Source organism: Phyllostomus discolor, chromosome 5 (assembly GCF_004126475.2).
Source record: "Phyllostomus discolor isolate MPI-MPIP mPhyDis1 chromosome 5, mPhyDis1.pri.v3, whole genome shotgun sequence".
Taxonomy (NCBI): domain Eukaryota; kingdom Metazoa; phylum Chordata; class Mammalia; order Chiroptera; family Phyllostomidae; genus Phyllostomus; species Phyllostomus discolor.
Genome location: NC_040907.2, coordinates 71483242 through 71500553, shown reverse-complemented (window position 1 = coordinate 71500553; position 17312 = coordinate 71483242). Strand labels below are relative to the sequence as shown.

General features: G+C 38.5%; 1 protein-coding gene across 4 annotated transcripts in view; it reads right to left on the bottom strand.

Moving 5' to 3' along the window:
- MTF2 (metal response element binding transcription factor 2) overlaps positions 1–16142 on the bottom strand; it is a 70583-nt gene extending 54441 nt beyond the window's left edge. For all 4 annotated transcript variants that reach the window (XM_028511167.2, XM_036026435.1, XM_036026436.1 and 1 more), the window contains exon 1: positions 15869–16142. In XM_028511167.2, the coding sequence (XP_028366968.1) occupies positions 15869–15873 (5 nt within the window). In that variant the 5' untranslated portion in view covers positions 15874–16142. The remainder of the gene's footprint in view (positions 1–15868) is intronic.
- Positions 16143–17312: the final 1170 nt, after the last annotated feature.

The window sequence follows — 17312 nt, the reverse complement described above, 5'->3', positions numbered from 1 at the left end:
TCAGAACCATCAGAAAACACGTTAAATGGAAGTCAGAAGTCTGACAACTACAGAATTAAAGAAACTACTTCTATCTGGACTGGTAGGAGGGGTGGAGACGTGGACCAGGCTGGTCCCACATTGATGTGTGGTGGATAAAAATTTGGGAGGGATATCTCAGGAGTGAGGAGTCCTGGTCCCACACCAGGCCTCCCAACCCAGGGTGCGAATGCCAGGAAGATACGTCCCCATAATTCTGGCTGCAAAAACCAGTGGGGATTGAGTGGGTAGAAGAAAATTCTGGAGTCTCACGTAGTTCCCTTAAAGAACCCACACATAGACTTATTCAGACTCACTACCTCTGAGCTCCAGCACCAGCGTAGCAGCTTCAGAGGCACTGGTGGCACACAGGGAGGAAATGAAGTATGTGGCATCCAGGCAGGAGCTGGGGAACAGCCTTCTGGGCAGAGGCCATTGTCCCTGTTTTAAGCACTCCTCCCACAAAGCCACAGAGCTGTCAGATGGGTGCCATATCTGAGATTCAATCACCTGGCTAACACTGTCTGTCCCACCTTGGAGATCCCCTGAGACTCTTTCCACCCAAATTACCAGCACACCCAAACCATTAACAGTTGACTTCTCCAAATGAATGGCTGGTCTTAACTCATGTTTCACAACTTCCTAAATCCTATCAAACAAGCAACAGCTGGCCTCAGTAAGCCTCCAGCCCCTCCCCAACTCTGTAACCCTTGCTAAGTATTCTCATGCCACATACTAGCAGCAGCCAGCCTAGATTCATAACTTGGCTTTGTCTGGGAATCTCCAAGCCCGGCACAAGTAGCAGCCAACTCTGACTGCTTTATAGCTCATGCAGAGTGGCTGGGGCAGAACACAGGTAGGGGCTGACCTTGGCCTGCACCACCCAGGAAACCCCAGAGCCTGTGCACCCAAGTGGATAGCTGCAGACCATATTGGAGCACCACCACGCTGCCCCCGTACAGCTGAGCCTCCACAGAAGGTGGAAGTTGCTGGCCAATAGTCACAGCCAGTCCTTGGAGCTGATGGCCTGGAAAAATCCCTCCCATTGACCTACCAACATCAACCAAGGCTCAACTAAAAGAAGAGGGTGTACGCAGCCCACACAAAGGGTGCACCTGGAGTACCCAAGCATGGGTGATATCGGAGGCTGTGCACTGGACTCTACAGGACACCTAGACAGAGAGTCACAGCAGTTATACCTAATACATAGAAATGAACACAGGGAGGCTGCCAAAACAAGGAGACAAAGAAACATGGCCCAAATGAAAGAACAGATCAAAACTCCAGAAAAAGAACAAAATAGAAAGGAGCAATCTATTGGATGCAGAGTTCAAAACACTGGTTATAAGGATGTCCAAGGAACTCAGTAAGGACCTCAATAGTATAAAAAAGATACAGTCAGAAACAAAGGTTGCATTAATTGAAATATAAAACATTTACAGGGAAACAACAGTAGAGTGCATGAAGCTGAGAATCAAATCAATGATTTGGAACATAAGAAAGCAAAAGACAACCAATCAGAACAACAACAAGAAAAAAGAATCTAAAAAAACTCTAGAACAGTGTAAGCAGCCTCTGGGTCAACTTCAAGTGGTCTAACATTTGCATCATAGGGGTGCCAGAAGAAGAGAAATAGCAAGAAGTTGGACATCTATTTGAAGAAATTATGAAAGAAAACTTCCCTAACTTGGTGAAAGAAATAGACATGCAAGTCCAGGAAGCACAGAGAGGCCCAAACAAGATGGATGCAAAGAGGCTACTCCAAGACACATCATAATTAAAATGCCAAAGGTTAAAGATAAAGAATCTTAAAAGCAACAAGAGAAAAGCAGTTATTTACCTACAGGAGAGTTCCCCTAAGACTGTCAGCTGATTTTTCAAAAGAAACTTTGCAGGCTAGAAAGAACTGGCAAGAAATATTCAAAGTCATGAAAAGCAGGGACCTACAGCCAAAATTGCTCTACCCAGCAAAGCTATCATTTAGAATGGAAGGGCAGATAAAGAACTTCCCAAACAAGAAAAAAACTAAAGGAAGTCATTATCACTAAACCATTATTTTATGAAATGTTAAAGGGACTTATTTAAGAAAAAGATCAAAACTAGGAATATTAAGATGTCAATAAATATATATCAATAACTGAGTCTAAAAAACACTAAGCAAACAACAAAAACAGAGAATCATGGAAAGAGAGCATTTTCATGGTTGCCATAGGGGAGGGGGATGTGGGGAAATGGGTGAAGAGGTGAGGGAACTAAGAAATACAAATAAGTAGTTAGAGAATAGTCAAGAGGATGTCAAGTACAGTATAAGAATGGAGTAGCCAAAGAACTTACACACACGACCCATGGACAGGAACAGTCGTGGGGGGATTGCCTGAGGGAGTGGGAAGTGCTGGGTGGAAGGCAGCAAAGGGGGAAAAACTGGAACTGTAATACCATAGTCAGACAAAATTTATTTATTTTTAAAAGGTTTTATTTGTTTATTTTTAGAGAAAGGCGGGGAGAAAGAGAGGGAGAGAAACATCAATATGTGGTTGCCTCTTGTGTGCCCCCTTCTGGGGACCTGGCCTGCAACCCAGGCATGTGCCCTGACTGGGAGTCGAACCAGAGACCCTTTGGTTCACAGGCCAGCGCTCAATCCACTGAGCCACACCAGCCAGGGCAAAATAAAAATTTTTTTAAAAGAATCTTTTTGGGAAAAAAGTCACCACAGAAATAGACAACCCAGGAAGATTATCATAATAATAATAATAAAATAAATAAACAAAAAACAAGTCACAGGACTCACAGCATAGCATTTTCACAGATTGGGTACATGGTGTTGGTGGAGAATCAGCGCTTACTGGGTCTCTGGACATCATGGCTGGTTCTCAGGTGGGCACTTTCACAAATTAGACTAATCAGAGCCCTCTAAAACTCCATTCAGCTGTTTTATTTGGGAACAGCGGGGAAGTGTCATTCTCCATAGGGAAATGCTAGAGCCTAAAAATAGAGCTCACACAGGTGCAGATTAATGAATAAATGTAAAATGAGATAAACCATGTTCTGGTGATGATCTTTGAGGGCTTAAAATCATTCCACCTTGGAGATATACTTCTGAATTGTTAGTTATACAACTCAATAAACATGTATTTTGCTTTTAAAAAAAAAGGATAAAATAGTTTATCAAATTACCTAAAAGGGTAGGTAAAATGAGTAGTAAAAGCTGTTTATTAAAGTTAACAATCCCAAAATCACCTATCACCACTGAGTTCAAATGTCAGGCCACATGGGGCTTAGAAGTGAAGACTAACAGGCTATGTTTAGTTTACTCTTTCTAAAAGTTTAATTCCTCAAGAAGGATAAAGGTTTTGGGGTGGGAATAATTTGAGCATTAAAATACAAGCTACTGGTTACAAGAAGTTCTTAACCATAAATATTCATATTCTAAAAAATTTACCTTTACTTTCATATGCTGATGATTAATTATGAATCTTCTGTGTAAAACACTTATTTAAAGCAGAAGCAAACAATTTTCTAGAAACTATGACCTAAACTATGACCAATTTTCTAGAAACTATGATCTAAACAAATGGAATTTGCATTTCAAATTACAATTTAAAGAAAATATTCTGCCCATCACTAGATATCTAAAACTTTTCATAGTGCCTGGCACAAAGCAGGTACTTAATAATTATCTCCTGAATAAATTATAGCCTATACTTACTAATACATACTAGGCAATAAAGCCTCCATTAATCAAATACCACTATCCTGTGAATGTACACACTCCAATACACACAGCTCCAAATTTGTTTGTATATATAAGTGTAGAATTAAAAGCTAAAAACTCTTCTAAAATTGTACTTAATTCCATCTTTCTTCAAGATTGAAAGGAAGAACCAAATTTGCCACCATGACCTCGGGTTTAGCCTGAGGCCTCTGGAATTAAAAACAGCTTAGCCACCTAACAGGTCAAGTAATGACAGTGGTGTATACAGTTTCAGTGAGTGTGGCTTTGGCTCTGATTGTGATATTACAGAAAATGTTTAAATATCCTAAAATTAAAGATAAAATATCAGTTTGATAGACCATTTCTGTATTTTTAAGCTTTTGCAACATGTACACAGTAGTTGTATAATCACTAAAAGATCTGTATAAATCATTAAACATCATAACTTAAAAAACTTAACTATTTGTGCAAATTAAAAACAGAATGTCTCCACAATGACATTTTAATATCAGCTAACAATTACTTTGGAGGCCCCTGATGGCATATTAGCTGTGAAATGATTAGTTATCTTATATATGCAACAGACAGGTAACTACAGATTTAAAACATCAAAAACCAACAATGCTAATAATATACATAAAAACCATAGTTAACTTAAAGTCCGTAACTGGTAAGGTTGATTACAATTTCATAAATGAAATTCACTAACAATTCAGGGAAAATGAACTGAATGAAAAGTTCAAATTTTTCATTATTACCCTGGAGATTTGGCCCTAAGACCAGGGAAGAAGAAATCATAGAACTGAGGTATCCTTGCTGCAATCTATTAAGTCTGCCCTAGAGTTAAGAAGTTTCAATTCTTAGAAGAAAATTCTTAACTGAATCATGGGTAGCAGAGCAAACATTAAAATAGCTTGAGCCCTGGCCAGGTGGTTGGAGCATCGTCCAGTACACCAGAAAGGTTATAGGTTTGATCCCAGTCAGGACACTCAGAGGAGGCAATTGACTGATGTTCCTTTTCTCTCTCTCTCTCATCAATAAATGTAGCCTTGGGCAAGGATTTAAAAAAAATTAAAAGGGCTGAAAAAACCCCTCACTTTACTATATTGTGTTTAACTTTCTCAAGAGCATTTGCATTTCATTTTCTCCTAAAAACAATCCCGTAAGAGAGAACAGGGATACTACTATTCCCTTTAACAAGTAAAAGACCTGTAACTCAGAAGTAAAATCACTCCCTTAAAACTAAAGAAAGTCAAGCAATGCTGGGTTACAGCTCAAAACTCTCCACTCCTAGCATGGTAAACTCTGGCAGGTAACATTATTTGAGACAAACTAAGTTATTCTAGATATTTGTCATTTTGGATCCCAGTTATGTACTGAAGTCACAAAACACAGTGGAAAGGCCAAGAATGTTTTCAGACTTACGTGGTGAAATCAAGTCATTCATTGTCATGTTTCAAGCCACTTGTCCACCAAACATTTAGCCAAGACTTTTACAGGCCTAACTTAAGTCTATTAAATGATAAAATGCATTTGACGCTATGAAGTGATGAAATGTGTCTCTAGAGATGGTTCTATCTGGTTGCTCAGGTTCCTGAGATAGAAATATCTACCTATCCCTGATTATGACACAATAGAAAACTCAAGGACAACTGTCTCCAGTTTATTTTTTCAAAGCTCTGCATTTAAGAGTCTCATAAAGATTAAAAAAATAAGCTTTATAGTTCAAACACTAACAAAACTGGGACATTAAGATACTTATTAGGCTGAAATTGCTACAAGTGCCACGTTAGTTTTCTCTTCTCTTTTAAGTATTACATCTTTACATCTCAAAACCATACAGGCCTTCTTTCAATTCCTCAAAAACAAAGATCTTTCCCACTAGAGACATTCATAGATACTGTACCTCCTTCCACAACCGCCCTCCCCACTCCTTCATTCTTTGCACAGCTAATTCTTCTAAGTAATTCTATCAAAGTGTTGTACTCTAAAATATTCTCTATAAGAGAAGTCTTATTCTTTATTATAACCTATAATCATAATACTCTTTTATCCCGATTCTTTCTTTTGGCAATTGCCAAATATAATCCAAGCATAATCATCAGTATACTCTTCACCTAGATTCTTCAATATTTCACATTTCTTTCTCTTTCCCTCTCTCCCCCCAACAGATTTTTTTTCTTATCCATTTGAAAGTTACAGAATCATGACATTTCACCAATAAACAGCAGATGTACCCTGCTTAACATAATGAATCTCCTCCTATGACACCACAAGACCAATATCATACCCACAAAATTTAACATTAATATTATTGCCTAATGTGGGGAATTGCCTTGCTTGGTTTCAGAAGCTATAAACCCCTTCAGCTAAGGCTGAGTAAAAGACCTTGGGACCATAAGCCACTCAGGAGACAAAGCTTATCTTCCCAGCAGAGGTGCCGCCTCTTCCTGCTTTACCTCACCCTGCTTGGCTCCAGGCAGATGACTGGTTACCCAATGATGGGAAAGATTCCTCAAGGGAGGGATGACCTAAGACAGGCACAGTCATGAAGGGGCCCTCAGGGAAAGACTTGGGGGGCTACAGGAAAAGGGGGTGATGGACCCTCACCCCAAGGCTTTGACATAGCCTGAGTCCTCATTCTGTCTGCAAGAAGTCTCCTAATCTCTTGGCTGCCTTACTTCCCCTGCCTGACTTAAGCCTCAAACAATGCTGGAGGGTGGTGCAGCCCTGGACAGGAACAAGCAGTTCCCTGGGGAGAGCAGGCCTAAGAAAGAATGCATAAAATCCTGTGAAACCTGCTTTGCTAAGAATGCCCTCAATTTTCTGATAAGGGTCCAAGCAGGAAATGAGTTTGTTTCCCCAAGTTTTATGGCCCTTTAGCTAACTGACCCTGACTCAGAATAAGCCCTCTTAGTTCTCTGAATGTTATCACTGGTTGGTCCTTACTGCCTGACAGTGATTGATGAGCTTTACCTGTATTCCTGTTCAGACTGAATCCAGTAAAAGCCTACTGAGGAACAGGCTCCTGGCCCTTCTCCTCTGAGAGATTGGCCACCTCTCCTTTCCAAGCAGATCATGCCCTGGTAGATTTATTTTCATCTGTGACAGCCATGGGCCATGGAGTGGGGGAGGTGTCTGTGGGCAGAGCCCCCCCCACACTAATGTACAACCCCAATTGTCCCAATTTTTGATACAAAAATGTTCTTTAAACCTTTTTTCAAAATCTAGGATCCAGTCAAAGTTCACACTTTGTATGTCATGTCTTTTTTGTCTCTTCTAATGTCAACTATATCCTTGTTTTTGGTTGTTTTTATAAAACACTAGGCATTTTTTGAAATCAGCTATCTACATAGTATGCTACGTATACAAAATCTGTCTTATTGTTTCCTCATAATTAAAGTCAGATTAAACAGTTTTAGTAGAAAGTTTTATAAAAAAAAAAACACATAGAAGCTGTGTTTACTTGTCTGTGTGTATGCGTGTGTATCCCACCCCATAAAATACTGCATACTCCACAAGGGCAGTGAAAATGTCTATGCTGTTCAACAATGCATCTGTAGCACCTAAAACTATATTCCACATAGAAGATCCTCAATAAAATTTGCTAACAAGTAAGTAAATTAATTCTTCGTAGCATATAGTACCAAAGTATAGTACTTTCTTCAAGATGGGCAACCAACAGATATTTGTTGACAATAACCCAAACAATATTCTGATGAGAATGTTTTGAAATCCAGTATATTTTAAGTATACTGAATAAGTGTACTTTTTCAGAATAAGTATACTGAAATAAGTATATTTTTAGCACTAGGTAGTGCTCTTAACCAGAACTGCATAAACTCTTCTATCTATAGAGAATTCGTGAACTGCTATCAAAAAGTTGCAGACGGTCAATAGAGAGGTTCAGGCACCCATAAAAGAACATTAAAAAAAAAAAAAAAAAACCCTTTCCTAGGAATAGGAAAGTGGTATATATGTGCCAACACTCCTCAAAGAGCTAAAAGTTTGATGATTAAAATCTAGTTTCCTGGACTCAGGAAAATTACAATAATCTCAGAAAACTGATTACATTTTTCAAAAAGTTTATGTGCTGTAACTACATATGCAAAGTAATTAATGCCCAAAGAAAACTTTTAAAAATATTATAATCATTTCTGCTATGTGCACACCTTCAAAAGAGGAACTTGACGGTAAATCTGTTAGAGCATTCAACTCCATTCTCAAGGTTGGGTTATATTTCAGCTACAAATATGAAATTCCTCAAATTCCTCCCCACCCTTTCCCCCCAAACCTATCCATGAAAGCATGTATGTAATTTGCTTCTCTAAGGAGGCCATGGTTCTTCTCTCCAGTATTAAAGAGATTTTACATTAAGAATCTCACTTTATCAATTTTTCTCCTTTCCTTTATTTTAAATCTCCAACTCTCTTTGGTGCTAATCCACCATAACCAAAATCGAAAACAAACAAAGCAACAACATTAAGTCCTTACAAATTATCTCTCCATTTTTCTTATTCTTTTCACCAATAAACTTACAAAAGCACACTCCATTTAATCCATGGCAAGTTGACTGTTCCTAATTACTGTTAACAATCACATGAAGGACCTCCAAATGACCAAATACCAGACAGCGCTCTAATTTAGGTTCTCACTGTATCCAATATTTGTATAATAACTGATTATCTATTTCCTGAAATTCACTTACCTTGGGTTCTGAATTACTTGTCACCTGTAGTAAATGACTCTTCTCCCATCTCTTCTGTACTGAATTGTCCTCCTCTGCCAACACTTTAGATGCTGGAGTTGCCTAGGATTCCCTCCTCTTGTTCTACATGTTCTGCCTGTCCTAAATAGTCATGTTCTCCTAATGTTTCACCTAATTTTCACCTGTTGACAATTTTTAAATCTCTTCTTTCCAGCTCCATTCTATCTCAAGCTTCAGACCCTTATTTCCAATTGCCCACTAGATATCCAACTTGGATTCCCCCAGCACCTTAACAAAACTAACATTTTTTTCAAATTTCTCCCCTTTCTCCATTATTCTATCTTAGTTCATGCCATTATCATGACCATCTCTCAATCAAGAAATCTGTTATTCTTTATTCTCCCCTCTTCCTTAACCCTCCAAATACTCACCAAATCCTGCTGACTCTTCCTCAACAATCATCTCTCAAAGATCTCCTATAATCAGTCTTATTTGCCTTCATTATTACCATAGACTCCTAACTGATCTTCCTGTCACCAACCCTCTTGCTTATTTAATGCACTTTCAATTCAGTAAGGAAAACCTATTTTTAATCATTCACTCTTTTGCTTAAAGAGCTCCAATGGGTCCTAGGGATGCCCTCAGAAGTCATTAACTAAAAGACATGCAATTTTCACTTTTTAACTTTATGAAATGTAGATCTGTATTACAACTGATAGTATCTTATAATCACTAACTAGCCAGGCAGCAGTAGCGAAGTACTCTTCAATGGTAATGCATATGCATACACTAAGAAGACCAGCATCAAAACACAGAAAATGGGTATCAGCAGTCACTGGGGAGAAATATTAAAGAAAATATTAAGGCATCTTTTACCTCTCCAGAAACCACACAGTGGTGAGAGATGTCAGACACGTTCCGTTAGTTTCCCAAAGTGAGAATCAAGAATATACCTGCTACACTTAACTATAAACCTGGTATAGAGGCCAGCACTAATTTTTATGTAACATTTTATATATTTTGAATTAATATTTCAGTTTAAGAAGTACTGTCACCAATAATACTCAAGATGGCACAAAAACTGATATTGTGAGGGAATATGCTATAAAACTCAAAAGGTGATTCAGAATACACACACACAAACTATTATATTGGATATAATAAACTGCTTCAGTGAAGTTGCAGAATACAAGATTAATATGCAAAAATCAACTGCATTTCCATACACTAGCAATAAACAATCTGAAATGGAAATTAAGAAAAAATTCTATTTGCAATTGTACCAAAAAGTACAATAAATTGAACAAAAAGGCATAATGCTTGTACAATGAAAACTATATAGCAACAGAGAAAGGAAATTAAATAAGAACGACAGGATTGGAAAGACATCACGTTCATGGATGTTAACATTAAGATGACACTATTTCACAAATTGATCTACAAATTTAATGCATCATCTATCAATATCCCAGCTGACGTTTTTGTAGAAACTAACAGACTGATCCTAACACATAACACTCAAATATTGAAAAAAAGAATAAAACCAAAGGACTCACACTTTCCAATTATGAAATTTTATACAAAGCAACAGTAATCAAGATATTATGATGCAGACATAAGGACACACAAATCACTGAAAAAAGTTGAGAATCCGAATCCAGAAACAAACCCTTATACTTATGGTCGATTGATCTGTGAAGTTTGTCAAAACTTCAGAATAATTCGGTTGGAAAGAAGAGACTTTTAAAGAAATGGTTCTGGGAAAATGGTATTCACATATAAAAGAATGGAGCTACATACCCTGTTCATGCCATATGTAAAAATTAACTCAAAATGGATCACACGCTAAATATAAGAGCTAGAACTATATAATTCTTTTTTTAAAAAAATCATAGGAGTGCCCTGGCCAGTGTGGCTCAGCTGGTTGGAACACAGTCCTATAAACTGAAAGGTTGCAGGTTGGATCCCTAATCAGGGTAACATACCTAGGTTATGGGGTCCATCCCCAGTCTCAGTGTTTATGGGAGCCAACTGGTCAATGTTTCTTTTCTCCCTCCCTCCCTCTCTCTAAAAGCAATGAAAATTGTCCTTGGATGAGGATTTAAAAAAATTAAAAACAGAACTCATAGGAGTAAATCTTTGTGACACCGTGTATGGGCATGCTACTCTTAGATATACCAAAAGCACAAGCAGCCCTGACCAGTGTGGCTCAGTTAGTTGGGCATCATCTCTCAAGGTGAAAGGGCACTGGTTTGATTTCTGGTCTGGAGGCACATGTCTGGGTTGCAGGTTTGGTCCCCAGTCAGGGCACATGCAAGAGGTAACCAACTGATGCTTCTCTCCAGCATCGATGTACTCTCCCTCTCTTTCTCCTTTTCCCCTTCTTTCTAAAAATAAATAAATAAAATCTTTAAAAAAAATAAAATAAATATTAAGTTAAAAACTTTTGCACTTCAAAGGGTGCTACCAAATGGGGGGAAAAACACAGAATGGGAGAAAAATAATAGCACATCATACATCTGATAAGGGACTCTTATCCAAAACACATAAAGAGATATTATTTACAACTTAACAAAAGATAAATAATCCAGCCCTGGCCAAGTAGCTCTGTTGGTTAGAGCATCTTCCCAACACACTAATGTTGCAGGTTTGATCCCAGCTCAGGGTACATACAAGAATCAAGCAATGAATGCATCAATAAGTGAAACAAATCAATGTTCTCTCTCTCCCCGCCCCCTCCCCTGCTCCCTTTTCCTCTCTCTCTCTCAAACCAATAAATTTAAAAATGTAAAATAAATAATCCAATTTTTATTTATCCTTACCCAAGTACATGCTTATTGATTTTTAAATTTTTTATTTTTAGAGAGAAGGGAAGAAAGGGAGAAAGAGGGAAAGAGACATCCACGTGAGAGAGAACCACTGATTGATTGTGCACCCTGACCAGGACCAAACCTGCAACCCAGGCATGTGCCTCGACAGAGAATGGAACCAGTGACCTTTCACTTTGTGGGACATGGCCCAACCAACTAAACCATACCGGTCAGGGCATGCTTATTGGTTTTTGGAGAGGGAGAGGGAGAGAAACATCCATGTGAGAGAGAAACAAATCTGTAGTCTCTCCTATGTGCCTGAACCAGGGACCAAACCTACAACCTAGGCATGTGCCCTGACCAGGAATCAAACCCGTAATCTTTTGGTTTATAGGACAATGCTTCAACCAACTGAGCCCCACCAGCCAGGGCAGTAATCCAATTTTTATTTATTTATTTATTTTTAATATTTATTTATTTTTAGGAAAAGGAAAAGAGAAGGAGAAAGAAAGGGAGAGAAACATCAATGTGTGGTTGCCTCTTGTATGGGCTTGAACTGCAACCTAGGCATGTGCCCTGACTGGGAATCATACCAGAGACTCTTTGGTTCTCAGGCCAATACTCAATCCACTGAGCCATACCAGCCAGAGCAGCAATAATTCAATTTTTAAAACAGGCAAAGGACATGAATGGCAGTTCTCCAAGAAAGGTATACAAAAGGCCAATGGCTGCATGGAAAAGATGCTCAACATCATTAGACATTAGGATAATGGTAGTCAAAACTACAATGAGGTACCACTGCAGACCCACCAGGATGGTTAGAATAAAAAAGGCAGACAATAAGTACCGGCAAGGACACAGAGAAATTAGAATCCTCATAGCTGCTGGTACAGGATCTTTGGAAACTGGCAGTTCTTTAAAATGTTAAACACGGAGGCATCACATGACACAGCAATTCCACTCAGGTATGTACCCAAGAGAAATGGAAACACATGTCCACACAAACCCTGTACACAAATGTTCAGAGCATCATTGTAATAGCCAAGAAGAAGAAAAAACCCAAAAGTCAATCAACGAATAAACAAAATATAATATGAAATATATTTTGGCCATAAGCAGGAATGATGTAGAAATACATGCTAGAACTTGAATATACTTTTTGAAAACATTTTGGTAAGTGAAAATGTTATAATGCCAGATACAAAAGGTCAAGAATCATATAATTCCATTTATATGAAATGTTCAGGATAGGTAAAATATAAATACAGAAAAAATAGATTAGTGGTTGCCAGAGGTAAGGGGAGGGACAAATAAAGAGTGACTGCTAGTAGACAGACTTTCATTTGGAGGTGATGAAAATGTTCAAGTTAGATAACAATGACAGTTATACAATTCTGTGACTGTATTAAAAAAAAATCACTGAATTGTATCTTAAAAGGTAACATGTGATTATGTACATATAAATATGGTATGTGCACTATATCCCACTAAATCTATTATTTTTAAAAGTGTACAGTTAAGATTTGTGCATTTCAATATATGTATATCTTACTAAAAACAACTTTAAAAAATAGTAGAAACAATGTAATGAAGTGGGGGAATAGGTAGAGGTATAGATGAAACAAGCATGGATACAAAAAAAAAGTCCATTATAATACATATGTGTTTGTATGTTTGAAATTTTCCTTAATAAAGTTTTTAACTGATGTGTCAAAATAACAAATTAAATTTTTTAAAAATAAACTTTCCTTATACTCATTTTTATTGTTTTTCAACAAAAGAAACAGAATCTTTTATCTCTTGAAAAGACCAGAGGTTGCCACCTTCATTATTTTTGGGCAATGTTATATGAAAACAGAGATACAACAGAAGACATGATGTGTAGCAAAAATGAAAAATACTTTATCTTAAAAATGTACTAAGAGAATTTCAATCTCCTTAGTTGTAAGATAATTCCTTGCCCTTGGGTTTCCATAGTTAATTGATGTGACAATTCCTAATAAATGGGTGCAATAACCCCTAAGATTTTACTGTCCAATAGAGCAGCCACTAGCTACTTATGGCCATTGAAATTTTAGTTTTAGTTAATTAAATTAAATTACAAATTCAGTTCTCAGTCTCACCAGTTACATTTCTAGTGTTCAACATCCACATGTAGCTATTGGCTACCATACTGGACAGAGCCAATAAACATCACTGCCATCAGTGTAGAAAGTTCTATTGGACAGTCATCTCCTAATACATGAACACACCCACAGGGAAACTCTCACATTCCAATTTGGGGATGTTATACTATATCAATAAACAATTCCTGAAAAACAGGGAAACAAAGCATAAAAATATCAAACAAGGAATATCATTTGTGCAAATTTAGACTAAATAAAACAGTAAATTTTACTTTCAGAACCACCAAGCTACAGATGTTGGCCATGGAAACTCCTCACAGGCAAATTTCCCCATGTGTTAAAATAGATTATCATGCCCTGGGTGGGCAACTCAGTTTGTTAGAGCATTGCCCCAATATACCAGGGTTGTGGGTTCAATCCCAGGTCAAGGCACAAACAAAAATCAACACCCCCAGTCAGGGCACATACAAGAATCAACAAATGTATGAGTGGAAGAGGAAATCAATGTTTCCCTTTTTCTTTCTTCCTCCCTTCCTCCTTCCCTTATTCTCCCTCTCTAGCAAATTAATTAATTTAAAAAACAGATGATCACTATACTGCCAGTTTCCCAAAGTCAAATGTAAAGATTATGATGAAATATAAATGAAACAAATCATCCTTTCAGGCAAGGATCTAATAAAAAGGTATATTTATAATCCATGACATCAAAGCACCCATACATAGCAAAATACACAGAATAAAATCCCTCAACAAAATTGAGCTCTGAGGCAACAGGCATTGTTAAATATATTTTGTTTCATCTAGAAAAAAAGTTTAACCAGGTAATTTCTGTACTTCTAGTTCTAAAATTGTGTGTTTTCATCCTAACAGGTATAAATTTCTGTTAATGCCGATTAACATCATACACATTGTCAGGAAACAGGTGCATTCTTAATTCAAATATTTTAGAATATTTTAGTACCTTAAAAACAACAGTAGATGTTATGAATTAAATTTTTTTTAATTTAGGAACCTGAAAAAACAAAAACAAAAAATTTCACCGTGTGTTCCCTCTCAGGCTATCACGGCAAATGCTTGGAGTGTGAACAAACTTCCAAATATCAAGAATAGAACACTGTATGTTAAAGAAATTTAAAATCAACTCTTCCCTTGCCAAAAAGACTGGGCACCTAAAACTTTAGTCAAAATGGTGCCATTTAAAGCAATTCAAACCATCAAAAAAAGTCACTCAAGAATTTCAGTATTTACTTTGCCCACATTAAATACTTTTCAATTCACTGCCTTTGCAATCCACTGCCAAAAAAGGAATTCTCAAGAGAGAATGAAAACAAGGAAATTGAAACCAGCCTGTAGGCAAAGTATACAGGAGGGTCACATGGAATCAATCTGAAGGAGAAAGTTACTACTACCAGAGCATCTGGAGTCAAATTAAATCAGGCACTATTTACATATTTCTAGTTCTGCACTGACCTCACATGCTTTCTTATGTTATGCACAGACCGACCTAGGTTTTCTTATTTGTATTAGTAAATGGTTTCTTTCTTTCTTTAAATGCTTTAAAGAATAGAATAACATTCCATATCCTTTTTCTCGTTGTTCATGAACCCTCACTGTTCGTCGTATCGCCCCGACAAATCCATCTGTTCCTTCTAGTTGCTTCCAAAGAAAAATTCTAGCAACCAAGGACACCAGATTGTAAAACACACAGAGTTCAGAGTTCTGGCACTACCAAAATGTTAAGAAATCTTGGCAAGTTAGTTTAAATCCCTTAAACCACAATTACCTCAGTTATTAAAAAATGAACACAATAATAAAAATCTATATCCGAGCAGGCATATAAATTAGATTTAATTAAATGGAACAGTGGCCTCAGATTTTTGGTGTTCTCCAAATGTAAGGCAGCTCTTCCCTTTAAGCTTTCAGGGTTTGACCCCAGGCTCCACTTAGTGCTCCCTTTATCCCTGTACTCCAGCCCTTTTACTATACCCCCTACTCCAATTCTATACAATTTCACCACACTCCAGTTCAAATCTCCTGCTTCCCTTTGCGCCCCCTAAGGTCCCAGGCAGCCTTCACTTTGCACCCCACATCTCCCTTGGTCCCTATTTCCTAACGGCTCCTCCCCTCAGTTCCCCACCCCTTCATCACCAGGTTCAGCCTGCCCCTCCAACCGTCTCCCACCCTCAGGTTCCTTCCTGCCCCTCCAAACACTGTTTCCCCGTCTCAACGTTTCATCTAGTTCCTCCAACTGACTTCCCTAATGCCCAACTACCTCCCTTAGTCTCTAGTTTCCCCGACACCTAACTGACTACTCCTTTTCATCCATTCTTTTCATTAGAAGCATAAATGCAAGGCACCCACATACACATATGCAGCCACCACCCCCACCTCGATCCTCCTCCATCTTTCCCTGTTATACTTGTTTCCTTTCTTCACCAACCCACCCCCCCAATCTCCTCCGGAAAAGCATGGTCCCCAGGCCAAGGTCTCTCACCTCATTCGGTCACTTCAGTGGTGCCAACCGCTTCATACAGGAAAAAACAACCAATCACGTCCCCGTGGGCGCTTCCACTGCGAGTTCGAGCACTCACTGGACACCCGCCCCACTGGGCACCCCGCACATACACACGCACAAACCGACGTCCTGAGGACAAGGGTTGGGGTCTAACAGTGAGTGTTCTTACACCAGCCTTAAACGCAGCCCACTTCGATATAGCCCTTCGCCATTTTGGTTTCCCGCGGACTGCCGGTGCATTCTGGGAGCGCAGAGCCACTCCACCGCCGAATGGCAGCTCTCCAGGGCCGCGAGGAGGCGGGGACTGCGCAGTGAGCGCGGAAGAACACCTCGGCTTGCGTCTACGACAGAGACTGAACAAAGAAGGACTCTTTAATGATGCGGTGGGACTACGTCCTTCCGCCACCGGTGCTAACACAATAGTGAGCGCTGCGCTCCTGACCTTCGCTTGTGGTTCTGTGGTTTCTCCTCTGAAGTGGCGGGTGTCCACCGTGCCTAGTCTTCTCCTGGAGAATGGGACAATGCTTGCTCCGTCTTGCCGTGCCGATTTCCTTTCTGTGGAGAAAACCTTAGATACAGTGCCTTTCTTCTGACTTCACCCTTGAGGCCTGCTGTTCGAATTTCCTTTACTGGGCAAAATACCCTGGAGGTTACAATTAAATTTTGTTCAGCGATTATTGCCCAGCCCTAAATTCCTTCTAATCAGGAACTGCTTGTATAGAAGATTTTCGGACAGTTTTCCCCTGACGATGAAAGGTTTTTCTGTGTATCTGCTTTGCAATCCTTCCTAATTGTGGTGAAATCTGAGAATAATCCTGTGCAAAGTAGTTTATTTTAGGAACACAAACTGTTTGATACTAGGGCAGACTTGCCAACCCACTACTGCGGTCAGAAGACCCAAGCGACAAACTTGAGAGTGCAAGCTTGTCTCTCTGACTTAGATACAACCCACTTCCTATTAGCAGCCACGTGTGGTACCTTTGTTTATAAATGTGTCAAAATATTTTCAAAATATTTTATGTTTTTGTCTCATATTACATTACAGCGATAATTAATACCATGCCTTTTTTCTCTGCAAAAATGCCTTTTGTGGCCTAAACTCACTTTGCTCATATTTCTCATATTTCAACAGATTCTCTCAGCCTCTGATCTCTGAATTTGGCAAGTAAACATTCATATTATCCACACTATTAAATATTTTAGTTACATCCTTCCAGTCTTTTGCTTCTCCAGACTAATAGTCCTAATTAGGTTTTAAGTCTGCTTATTACAGCCTTAACCTATTTGCTACCTTTCAAGGTTCACTTTCTCTGAATTTTGTTGTAACATATTTTTTCATAAATTCGGCATCAATTCCTTTCACACTTTTAGTAGGAAAATTTCAACTTTTAAAAAAATGTAGATGCAATCAAAAAGTAGATAA